Source organism: Dermacentor silvarum, chromosome 8 (genome assembly GCF_013339745.2).
Source record: "Dermacentor silvarum isolate Dsil-2018 chromosome 8, BIME_Dsil_1.4, whole genome shotgun sequence".
NCBI lineage: Eukaryota > Metazoa > Arthropoda > Arachnida > Ixodida > Ixodidae > Dermacentor > Dermacentor silvarum.
In genome coordinates, this window is record NC_051161.1 from 166,737,637 (window position 1) to 166,750,999 (window position 13,363).

Genomic DNA, 13,363 nt, shown 5'->3' on the forward strand with positions numbered 1-13,363 from the left:
ATGTTTCTTTAGCCTCTCCACATAAAGTATCTGCCAGTGTAAACTCCAGAGAGTAGGCATGGACGTGCCAACTTGAATGCCTTCCTTGCTGCTCTAAGCTGATGTATGATGGCACGGGAATTCTTTGGGCTGAAGCAATGGTTTGACAGCACTGACCTTCCTCGCTGGGAGTGCCCTCGCTGCGACCGTAGCCTCGGTACTCGAGCAGCAGAATGTTGCATCCACAGCGGTGGAAGAGGCCACCTACATTCGGCAGCCTACAGAAACATCAGGCCACCAATTAGCTTCGTACAAAACAACCAGCAGTACAGAGGTGAACAGAATAGGACGAAACGAGCACTGTGCTTGCAACTGAATGTTTTATTCCATTGTGGAAATATAAAATACTTTCCCATATCTGATCAAATACTACGCTATTTAGCATTTGCTTTGTTTCAAATTTCTGCATAAGTGGTGCCCAAATCCATGCCCCAGCAACGGCTGCCTCCGAGTAACAAAAGCTAATTTCTAAGGCTGTGCCTTTGTTGACTGTATGCGCCAGAACTGATTGCAAAGGGGGAAACACATCCCGAACACCATGTTTAAATATCACCCATTCAAAGCTTTTGAACTATTCAATATGAACAAACAAATTCAAAAACATGTGCAATCAACAGTTGCAAATTTGGTGAGAGAAACGGCTATTGACACGGCACGAGCCTCAGAAAGCTGACAAACCACTTTGCCAATGAAAGCGAGTGCATGGGATGATCGTTGCATGTTCATGGCCGCGATCTTTGCGAAATATCGTACGGTGGCTCAACATTCCGAACGCCCTTCCTAGGTGCACAACAGTCTCTTTTCGTAGGTTCGAGCAACCTGTCACAAGACTAACTTTGGACTTACATGGCGGGCTCGAAAATATCATGTTACAGCATGCTGACCACTGGCTGCAGACGCATTTTCAAAGACAGCAGATGGGTGCAGACAAAAAAAGAAGGGGGGGGGGCAACGTTGCGCGAACTTGCTGTGGGCATCACTATTTCAGAACTTCTCAATGTCGGCGCCGACCGCGGTGAAAGTGTAGGGTGCCGATGACCACGCAGAGCGGTGCCAAGCGACGTGATGCGCTTTTGGCTTTCGCGCAGACTGGCCTTATAACAAGGTGACAATAACCCACAGAAACCACCTGCCACAAAGATGGTGAAACCATCCTGTTTCGAGGAAGAAAACTGGAAAACAGTACTTTCTAAGCAATAGAAGTTTGCCATCAAGCACAGTGCCAACAAATTGTCCGTCCATCACATTGTAGCCGGTGCTCTTATCTTCGACAGCTTTGCACTGAGTCAAAGCAAAACTACTGTTTGCTACAACCACCTACGGACGAAACTGCGGTGGTTATCGACGCGATCATGGATGGCAACTACGCACTTATGTAGGCACGCGGCATGCCGCCATAAGTGCATCCGAGATTTAAGTGCGAAAGCTTAGGCGCGCTTCCCATTTTCGAAGGTTGGGTGGCTACAAGCTGCTTGCGAATTTATTGCGCAGTTCGCACGTTGCCGTTACGCGTTGTGATATGCTTTTTGACAACCGGGCATGAGTAATGGAGGTTCTGTGGATCGAGCGCACCTCGTTTTCGCCGTTTTAGCCACTTGGTGAGCGCGGGACCACGAAAAATTTATCAGTGGCTCGCGGAACCCCGAGCAGGGGCCTGCGGCACCCCAGGGTTCTGCGGAGCCCACTTTGAGAACCCATGCTCTAGTGTACTACTTATTGCTCTTCTGTTCTGCTTTTGTGCAGTATGTTTCTTTTTTCCCTTTGTATTTCCGAGTACAGTGTTCTTTTTCAGCAAAATGCTGGTGCGTATTGATGTTATATAACGGAATTTATCGCAATATATATTTCTCTTTGTGCCATTACCCCCTTACAGAATTTCTCCCATGAGGCCTGTAAGGTATGTTTAAATAAAATAAAATAATAAATAAAACATGAGAGCTTGCGTAGCAGAGCAGGCTACGTGACTTAGGTAGCCACACTTGACAGGCTGTACAGCGCGCGCTCTCTGAAGAGCTCTGTGCATGTAAAGAAACTACATGTTTGCTTCTAATGCTACATTTGTGCTTTTAATAAACAACACTTCATAACGTACTATGCAATGGCATTAATTGTGATTATGGCTATTCATCATTCGAAAACTATTCGAATATTTGATTCAATTCGCTTCTAGCACTATTTGATTGGTATTCGATTCAGTATCACTTTTCCCACGCCCCTAATAACAACCAAAGCCATGTAAGCTGCGACGATAAATTTGCCACTCACTGGCATTGTGACGGTTGGCAAACCGCTGCAAAAATTTTGTCACTATGCTGATCTGTGTGTATAAGTGGCTTATCGACGATGGAGCCTGAGATAGCGTGCATGGGCAAGACCAGGGGTCTCCAAACTACGGCTCTCGCTGGCGGCAGCAGTCCAACTGATGATGGCCAGTGCGCAGGCAGGCCCTTTTCTCTTGCAAAGCCACCACTGCGCCTGGGCCTGCATGCAGGGCTTCTCCACAAAGCCATGCACTATTGCGCTTCTTTCTAGGAGCCGGCTACACTGCAGTTATGGATCACACCACGACACCAACTCGTCTGAGGCAGCGCTGATAAATCGGGAGCCTCATGCGACCATCACTTGTGGAGCACGTGACTCTCTGATAAGCTAGTCCCAGCCACTACATCAAAGAGGCACCAAAACTTCCTTGACTTCACCCAGGTGCGGCATGCTCAGAGAGCTTTTGCCAGCTTCTCACCCGTGAAAGTACACCATGTAAATACCTGTCTTTAGCGTAAGCTCCTTTCTTCAGTCCAGAGAATGCATGGTACGATAAATACATTCTTAAATAAAAAAAGACGGTCCGCATACAGCTTGTAGTGGGGCAAACTAAAATCTGTTACAATCCAGGGGTGAAAAAGTTGGCTGGATTTAAAAAAGCACTCTTGGGCATGTCTGTGTTCTGGAACCTGTTGTTTCAGCTGCTAATGTGGTCACATAGGCTTAATCACTGCCACTTCCGTAAACTTTAAAGGCAACCAAGTCCGAGTTCGTAGACGTGACGTATCACACGGTAATTCAGTGGCTGAGCTGCGGAAAACTCTTCCCTCGCTTCTTTAATCTCAAAGAAGAAATAAATAGTTCCTTACACAGAAGGATAAGCCCCAACCACTACCTGTCTAGTCATGAGTGTCTCTCGAAATTGGCCTTTCACGTCGACCTAACGGACCACTGAATAAGTTCAGTGAGAAGCTGCAAGGAGATGCAGACCTCAATCATGACTTTTACAAGGACTTATGTGGCTTCGGGGCAAAACTGAAGTTCTTGAAGTTTTTTGCAAGTGCAAAATCAAAAGTTGGTGTCCTTCTGCTGCTGTTCAAGGATTAGTGCAGATACGGCATTTTCCCCCTATTTGCACAAAGTATCCTTGGTGATCTGCAAAAGCAATTTTGCGATTCTCCGACTTTGATGCCAGAAAAGAGGAAGCACAAGTGTTTCAAGATCCATTTAGCTGTGATGTGGATACACTGCCAGATTCCTTTCAATTTGAAATAATTTAACTACAAGCGACATCTTGAAGTACAAATACAAAAAAGACAATCAAATCCATTTTTATGAATTACTAGGCTCTGAGCAGTTCTCAAGCTTTAAGCAATTTGTCTGCGGGTATACATGTAAATTTTTGGCACTACCTACCTTTGTGGGCAAGCTTTTTCCAGAATGAAAAATGGGAAGTCGAGATACTACAGGGCTAAATTATCTCACAAACCCTTAAGTGCTCTGCTCATCACACTTGCTGCTACAGTTCGCTAATATAATATAGTCAAAGCATCACATCCAACACCTGGGACGCATTGAAATACACTAGTACACTCTGCCTAGTGCCCTGCGCGGCATTTTGCTGTCACACACTTCCCAATTTGTGCATACGTTAATATTCTTCTTCTTTCTGGGGTTTTACGTGCCAAAACCAGTTCTGATTATGAGGCACGCCATAGTGGAGGGCTCCAGATTAATTTTGACCACCTGGGGTTCTTTATATTGCAAATATGTGAATATGCTAATGTAAATATGCAAACATTTCACTTTTGGTGAGAACTCTGGTGCACATTTACTTATTAGCATGGTTATCACCTTTGATATTTTCTCTTAATCAGCTGCTTTTGCTTTAATAGTTTCAATTTGCATACATGCACATTGGCGCCGTTCTGATAGTACAGTGTCTTACAAGTGTATGTTGTATTCAGCAGCCACCATTGTTTGTAGTCGAAAATTTAAAGTCTTCATAATTTTGTTCAATTTTCTTTCCGATCTCATGCATATTGTGATTCGTGCCTTGTTTCAATGCTGCCCCACGTTGTCATTTCTGGATGGGCCATTTTGATTCATCTCCTGCTCACTGTAAATATTGTGAAGCTCCTACGTGCTCTAGAAGGCCTATAGTACAGTCGAATCCTCCTACAAAGAACGCCGCTACACCGAAATTTCTGCCACAACGAAGATTTTCCGATTCCCAGTCAGCTGCCCAGAGAAAGTAATACAAAAAAGGATCTCCATAATGAAGGCGTTTTATTTGGTATTTCCGCTTCAACTAACTTTTTGAGAATGAAACTGGGACTGAATTGAAATTGGAACTGCCGAATAGTCAAATTAGACGGTCCTTCCAAAGCTGTGACAATCGTATGTCCGCTTGAACGGGGTTTTCGCGAACGAAATCAAATTCAAAGTACCGATTCACGCCACTGCAATCCATAGCCACGCGTGGTCATCACGCGCCTGCACGAGACTGCACGGGTTCACCACAATCGCTGCCGTTTTATGTGGTTTGTGTTTGTATGATCGAAATGGCTACGCCAGCGAAGAAGTGCAAATTTCACTCTCTCGAGAAGACATATATGATCACCGAGGCAGAAAGCGAAAGGAAAACATTTCGCAGTTTTGCCCGAAAGGTGAAGCATCGATTGCGATAGCTAATTAGTAGACAGCTATACGAACTAAAGATAGTAGTTTTATCGGCCGTATAAACTTGTAAACATTCACTTACTAACTAAATTACCAAGCACTGTGTCACGCGCGCACAGGTAAACATGAACACATCTTGCTCTATGACCGCGGAAACACGGTGTCAACACGCCGGAGTGAGAAGGCGCGGCAATAGCAGCGAGCGAATTGACCTCCGTGCCATCTCTCGCTTATTCAACGCAAACTAAACGTCGAAAGCACAGCGCACACGACTCTACCGGTACTAGTTGCACTTTGCCCACATCACAGATCGCTTTGAAGATGAGGCCCGCGCGGGCGTGCACTTTGTGCACGTCGCAGATTGCTTTCAAGATAAGGCGGCTGTGCCGAAGCCGCTGTTGTTAGCATGATACCAACGTCTCATCGGCTGGGGAAAATGACAACCCGCTAGACATACCGACTCTGGCAACTGCTTTGAAAGTAATGGATCCTTTTGTCCTCATCTCGAAAGTTATCAGAGCCCATGACAATGACATTACGACGGCTCTTTTAACGGACTGCGAGAATCTCGTAACTGCCGTGAAGCATAAGAAATCCAGGCTGACCGACTTCTGGAAATAAAACTTCCGGTAAGCGCAAGCTTGCCAAGCTTACTGACTTTGTCATAAATAAATGTGCAATGAAATTGAGCTAATTCAAACTGCTTCATTGCGACGGTGCATGTGCCGCAAAATGAGACTCGCGATCGGCCAGGCACGTGCGTTGAGTTGGGTGTCGGCCACAATGTATGAAAAATGCTGTAACAGCAGCGCGAAATGCATTCTCTCCTCAAGTTGACACTTTATTGACTGCCTTCAGTCAACCTTTTCCCCCATGCCATCACAAAGATTTCCCGGACGATGGTTTCGGTTTCGTTCGCGGCTTTGCCGTTTGGCTAATTTCGCGTCAACGAAGTTCCACCATAACAAAATTTTCCGCGCGTCCTGTCAATTTCGTTGTAGCGGGACTCGACTGTATACTCCTTGCATTAAGTTTTACAACTATACAATGCAATATGCAAATAAGGAATTACCAATTAAATCACCCTTATATTGTTTGTGAGCCCCACTTGAAAACCTGCAATGAAAGGCTTACTTTTTATTGCTTGCAAGATTTGATCGATTAACTATCAAGTGACTCATTAGTGGTAATTCATTAGAGGTTAATTGGTTGACTGCACAAGAAAATTAGCTTAGCATGTGCTTGTGTGCCCCTAGACATCTCTTCAAGTACCTTGTCTTCATAGAGGAGCCTAGGAAACACTTTTTATCGAAGTCGAGAAATGCATTCGACGTTAAAACACACTATTTCAGAAGTAATTTGCAGCAAGAAGTACTTCAATTCGTTTCGCAGAAACAGAGCTATTGGCCATTAAAGATCACTCTTGGTCCCCTTCGCAATGCTCCCGCACCTTCTTCAATGCCTTGCACCACTAAGGTTACTGCGGAACGGAGGGGGGTGCCCACAATACTCTGCCTACTGAACGTCACCATGGCACACAGTTCACATTTGATTTCGGATGTTCACGTAGACACCACTACTTCCAATTTTGGCCCCTGTGATGTGCCAAACTTAACTTACAATTGAGTCCACGCAGTCTCATCCCTTTGCTGTGCTACAGTGTACTAGATAGCTATGCACACCTCTGCTTTCACGCAACAAGTCGCACGTGGCACATTTCCTTTCACAGTTATCTATACGGCCATCCCACAATTTCCGAGAGTCGAAAGAAACATTGTCTTTATGTTCGCTCATGCGAGTATGTTGGCAGTGCCCACATCGGGCAAGCGATGGATGCCACACTGCAGACTTGCGTTCAAAGAATTCCTAATATAATGAGCTTCGACCACAAAGGCAACACAAGTCGAAGGTGTGCAACTTGAGAAGCAGACGACCTGTTCCAGTTGGATGCTGGTGCCCGGGCTGGCTCGCCACGTGCCTGGAGCTACGTCACCCTCAGAGATCACTCAGAATGTGCGGTTGTCCTCAGTGAGCTGGCAACCATGTCGCGGCACGCCACAGCAGCCATGGTATTTCACGCTACATAGCAGATACAGCCACATGCAACTATGTGCAACGTTTGCTACATGCACGACAGGGCTGGAGTGGGCACTCGCGCTCATGTGCTTCAGTCTGGCCACGTGGTGCGGACCATCTTTGTCTTGCACCAGCTTGGCCGACAGATAGTAGCCTAATCCACAATGCACATTCGATATCTGCCGAGGCATCTAGCTAGGAGCCTCCATGAGTTAGCGCGTGCTGGCAAGCGTACGTGTGGTGTGACTTTAACCTTATCACGGGTTCGAGCCTAGTTGAGTGTTCAAAGCTAATCGAAGCTAGCTCAATCTGACGGCTACGATACCAATAAGCAGTGTGGCCAAGGTTTAGTTCCTACGCAGGCAGCCATGGCCAAGCATGAGCAGACAATATTCGGTCTCTTCCGAAAGTATGTCAAATTCAAAATGCACATTTTGGCTTACTTCTGTTTCCTTATTAAACATGTAGTAAAAGTTTCCAATAAGTACATGTAGTAAAAGTAGGAAAAAGTGCACTGATCCAAACACCCTTCTTGATTGATGTTGGCGATGAGCCAGAAACAGCCGTCTATGGGAAATTTGCATATGACGACATATGCAAGCTGCCGGAAATTTCGACGCAGATAAGGAGAAGGCCTCATTTGAAAAGAGTGTTTGAGAAAAAGGTGACTTCACATTCCAATTGTGAGCTCCATGCACCGTGCACAACTGCGAAATTTGGCTGATATGTTCACAGCAGCAAATACCATCTGCGGACTGTGCTTTTTCCCCAAGCTCAAGGGGCAGTTCAGGACCCCTTAAGAGTAAGGTATCCCGTACGGCAATGATTATTGTTCATACATAGCACACCACAAAACATAGCGAGTAAGGCTGCATAGCTGCGATGACAGAGAACAGAAAGAAATTAAAAAATGGGGTGGCTTTTCAAACCTGTACTTGTGTACAATTTCCAAGTCTCATTTTAGCAAACCGAGTTTTTATTCCAGCCTACACCAGTCGCTTTTTTGGCAACTCCTAAAACACACGCACTGTCAAAAATACTCTTACACGCACACTGTAAAGAAAATAGAAATTATTGGGATCCCAAACACCATTGGAATCGATGTACGCGAAGCTCTCTGTGCTGTTTGCGTTGATTGCCGATAATTGGTGGTGATGCTTATAGCGAATGTTTAAGTTCATCAGCGTTTAGTGCAATAAGAGAGTTGCGAGTTGATCTCAAATGTTACTTGTCTGCGCCACTTCTGTTTTTCCACGTATTACACAGAACACACAGTGAGACATGTTTGCTTGAGGCGTTATCGTGCGCCACTGTGCCTACGAGAAGGTTAGCACTGTCATTGCCTCACACGACATATTGCATCGTGGCAGAAGTGTTAAACTATAATTAAACTATGGGGCTTTACGTGCCAAACCCACAATCTGATTATGAGGCACACGGAAGTCCGTATTAGTTTGGACCACCTGGGTTTCTTTAACGTGCACCTAATTGGAAGTACACAAGCACAAACATACGCAGATAAATTCATTCTTCATGGCAGCTCCGAGTAGCCAGTGCCAGAGTGATCAGCCATGTTCTATTCCTTTTGAAAAAGGGCTGTCTTCAAATATTCAAAAAAAATTTCACTTTTGTTCAGCATATTGACGCGTGTGCTCTAGGTAGACGACAACGACGATGGGAACATTAACGGACTCCGTCTAGTGGGTCAGTGGGATTTTGGCTAACGACGAAGAAGACGTGTCTCTGTTCCGTTTTGCTTAAACAGGTCGTCCTGCTGTTCTTGAAGAACGTCTCCCTGTCCTCTCTCGGCGTTGTACCGTGACAGTGGTGGAGGTGCTGGGTATATTGACCAAGCCTGATGCTACGGACTCCTTCTGGGAGTCGTTCATCTAGCCCGGACGCATTGTCACCAGTTACGACCCCGTGCACCGCTTCAGTCGTCGACTGCTAGGCCTCGCCCCGGAGTTCTCCCCTCTTCAACCACATCTTTCCAGGAGCTCCACACATCTGGCAATGGCCGAAACGAGCCCACCGCAAGCACCCCAATGCAGCCAGTCTCCCAGTCAACAACAGGTAACTGTTCTTCATCCGCTGGTTCCCGATCGCTATCGCGGTGCAGCGTTCGAAGACATTGAAGACTGGCTCGACAAGTACGAGCGCGTCGCCCAGATTAACCAGTGGACTGAGCAGCAAAAGCTCTCCCACGTCTATTTCGCGCTTGACGACAGTGGCCGTACTTGGTATGAGAACCGCGAAGCTAGCCTATCGACATGGCATGACTTTCGGCAGAAAATCACCGATACGTTTGCAAGTGCCGACCGACGCGACCGCGCCCAACAGTTGATGGAGCTACGGGTGCAACAACCCAATGAGTCGGTCACAATGTTCGCCGAAGACATGGCCCGTCTCTTTCGTAGAGCCGACCCGAACATGACCGAGGATAGGAAGTTACGCTACCTCATGCGAGGTGTAAAAGAGCAGTTGTTCGCGGGGCTTGTGCGCAATCCACCCGTCACCGTCGCTGATTTTATCAAGGAGGCTACGGCTATTGAGCGGGCCCTTCATCAACGATGCAGACAGTACGATCGTCTGTCCACCAGCACCGCAATCAATGCCGCCGCATTGACTCCACAGTATCAGAGCTCCTTGCGTGAAATGATAAGAGAGATCGTCAGAGAAGAAGTTCACCGGATCCTGACATCGACACTGGATAGCCCCGTCGCGTCAATCGCCGAAGTGGTACGCGACGAAATCAGGCAGGAGTTACCGGCCGCCGATCTTCCCGACCACCAGCGTCCCATGAGTTACGCCGCCGCTGTCCGATGTTCCCCACCCGTTACAACCACACCCCCGTACAACCAGCCTCCGAGAGCCGCTCCTTGGTCGCCGCCGCAAGAGGAGGCAGTGCGGCGCGCACCCGTGATGCCGATGCAGTCCTACCGCCAGCCGTCATTCGCCGCGCCTTGGACCACACCGCAAAACGACCCTTCGAGACGGCCACAATTTCGGAGATCCGACGCGTGGCGCACCGCCGATAACCGCCCTCTCTGTTTTAACTGCGGGGGCGCCGGCCATATTTCGCGCCATTGCTGGCTTCGCGACACATCCTTTCGACCTCTTCGTCCGTGGTCTGATGGTCGACGTGCAGATGGCGACTCCCTGCTACGCCGCGACGACGCTGCTTCTCAGGGACCTCCCATAGCGCACCCGAATGACGAATCCGTGCCGAATGATCGGACTGATTTCGGCCATCGGTCGCGCTCTCCTACCCCTCCACGCCAGATGCCTGCTGGACGTACTTTTGCTAACTTTCAAGGCCGAAGGTCGCCCAGCCCCCGCCGGGGAAACTGAAGGCGGCGACCTCTGGGGGTAAGGTTGCAGGCCCGCCGCAAGACAATAAAAAGCCCCCAACTCGCCCGCTGCCGAACGCCGAGCAGCCGATAACCACCGACCCCGAAGAAATTGTGAGTGCCGACCTTGATGTTTTTGTGGATGGGCAGCAAGTGACAGCATTAGTCGACACTGGTGCTGACTTCTCTATAATAAGTCAGGAACTCGCCCTCCGCCTGAAGAAAGTGAAGACGCCATGGACGGGACCTCACATAAGGACGGCAGGCGGCCAATTACTGATGCCTACTGGAAGATGTACTGCAAGAATTAATATTGGAGATTCTTCTTTCGTGGCCGCTTTCATCGTTCTTCCTGCGTGCTGTAAAGATTTGATTCTTGGAATGGATTTCCTAAGGGAATACGGCGCCGTAATTAACATTCCAGACCGCATGGTGACGTTTTATAAGAGCCCTGGTTTAATCCATTACTTATCGCCGCAACACAATGCCTTTCGTCTAACAGACGATGACGTCGTAATCCCACCTCGGTCATGTATTCTTGTTTCGGTGGCCTGTGACGTACCGTTTCATTGCGAAGGAACTGCCGATCAAATAACCGTTTTGTTGTTTAGTCACGGTATCTCGGTCGCACGAGGAATTGTCAATGTCACCGACGGGCGCACGAACCTCTTGCTAACAAATTTTAGCACAGAGAGACGGCACCTTCCAAAAGGCACGGCTGTGGCTTATTTTGACGGTGTTGCGGATGTTCGCGGCTGCTGTTCGCTACTCGAAGAAGCGCCTACACAAGACCCAGCTCCCGCACTTGACGTCAGCACTGTTTTGCCGCCGCACGAACGAGAACAGCTTCTTACGCTATTGGCCCAGTTCGTCGACTGCTTTGCGTCGACTTCAAGAGTTGGTCGGACGCCTCTAACAAAGCACCGAATAATTACAGAGGATACGGCGAGACCCATTCACCAAAATCCTTATCGTGTGGCACCCAGAGAACGTGAAGCCATACAACAACAGGTGACAAAAATGCTTGAAGACGACGTGATCCAACCATCAACGAGTCCCTGGGCATCGCCTGTAGTTCTAGTCAAGAAAAAAGACGGCAGCTTGCGTTTCTGTGTGGACTACCGAAAACTAAATCAAGTGACGAAGAAAGACGTGTACCCGCTACCCCGTATCGACGATTCCCTCGACAGGCTTCGACACGCCCGTTACTTCTCTTCCATGGACTTAAAAAGCGGCTATTGGCAAATCGAGGTAGACCCCAGAGACCGTGAAAAAACTGCTTCTGTGACCCCAGACGGCCTGTACGAATTTAAGGTTTTGCCTTTCGGCTTGTGCTCTGCGCCTGCTACGTTCCAACGCCTCATGGATACTGTGCTTTCCGGTCTGAAGTGGAAAACCTGCTTAGTGTACCTCGACGACGTCATCGTGTTTTCCGCAACGTTTAAAGAACACCTCGAACGGCTTGAAGCAGTTCTGCAGTCCATAAGATCCGCCGGCCTCACGCTGAAACCGGAGAAGTGCCACTTTGGCTTTGCGGAACTACAGTTTCTTGGTCACGTCGTCAGCCACGCCGGTGTCCGCCCAGATCCTGCAAAAATTACCGCCGTCGCACAGTTTCCCGTACCATCCGACAAAAAGGCTGTCCGGCGGTTCCTCGGCCTCTGCGCTTATTACCGGCGGTTTATTGCAGACTTTGCTCGCATTGCGTCGCCGTTAACCCGCCTCACGAGAGACGATGCTCCTTTTGTATGGGGTGATGAAGAGCGAGGTGCATTTAACATCTTGCGGCAACGTCTCCAGACACCTCCAGTGCTTGCCCACTTTGATGAGACCGCTCCTACATTGCTCCACACGGATGCCAGCAATGTTGGCTTGGGAGCTGTTCTTGTACAGCGGCAGGAGGACATGGAAAGAGTGATTGCCTACGCAAGCCGAACACTCTCACGCACAGAGGCTAATTATTCCACAACTGAGAAAGAATGCCTCGCGGTGGTATGGGCGGTTATGAAATTTCGCCCATATTTGTACGGCCGCCCTTTCAAAGTTATCAGTGACCACCATTCACTGTGTTGGTTGACGAACCTTAAAGATCCGTCCGGACGATTGGCACGTTGGAGCCTAAGGCTGCAAGAGTTTGACATGACGGTCATGTACAAGTCGGGGAAGCGACATACGGATGCTGACTGCCTGTCTCGATCGCCGATAGAGTCGGCTTCTCCACTCGAAGAAGACGATACAGCATTTGTTTGTGTTCTGGACACAGCCGCCATCGCTCAACAACAACGGGACGACCCTGAGTTGCTTGCACTCATCAACTACTTAGAAGGAAGGTCTGCGAAAGCACCTAGAGTTTTCGCCAGAGGACTGTCGTCGTTTTGTTTACGGGCCAAAGTCCTTTACAAAAGAAACTTTTCTTCTACCGGGTCCCCCTACCTGCTCGTCATTCCTGCAGCTCTTCGTTCGGAAGTACTTCAAGCCTGTCACAACGAGATGACTTCTGGTCACTTAGGCTACACGCGAACATTGGGCAGAGTGCGGCAAAGCTACTACTGGCCGAGACTTACCACGGCCGTGAAACATCACGTTCGCTCTTGTCTTGACTGCCAGAGGCGCAAGTCACCTCCGACGAAACCAGCCGGCCTCCTACAACCTGTCCAGGTTCCTCGAACACCATTTGATCAAATTGGAATGGATATCTTGGGCCCACTTCCTACTACCACTGCAGGGAATCGCTTTGTTCTCGTCGCAACCGACTATCTGACACGTTACGCTGAAACAAAGGCCATCCAGAAAGGCACAGCGGCCGAGGTGGCGCGCTTTTTCATTGAAAATGTTGTGTTGCGGCACGGAGCCCCAAGCGTCGTAATTACCGACAGAGGAACCGCATTCACGGCTGCACTTTTAGATCACGTCTTGCTGCTAAGTGGAACAGCTCATCGGAAGTCGACCGCCTA

General features: G+C 48.4%; 1 protein-coding gene across 4 annotated transcripts in view; it reads right to left on the reverse strand.

Moving 5' to 3' along the window:
- LOC119461824 (protein ABHD13-like) overlaps positions 1-13,363 on the reverse strand; it is a 116,090-nt gene that overhangs the window by 42,545 nt on the left and 60,182 nt on the right. For 3 of the 4 annotated variants that reach the window (XM_049672278.1, XM_049672277.1, XM_037723197.2), the window contains exon 3: positions 157-257. The exons of the other annotated variant lie outside the window; for it this stretch is intronic. In XM_049672278.1, the coding sequence (XP_049528235.1) occupies positions 157-257 (101 nt within the window). The remainder of the gene's footprint in view (positions 1-156; positions 258-13,363) is intronic. 4 annotated transcript variants of the gene reach the window in all.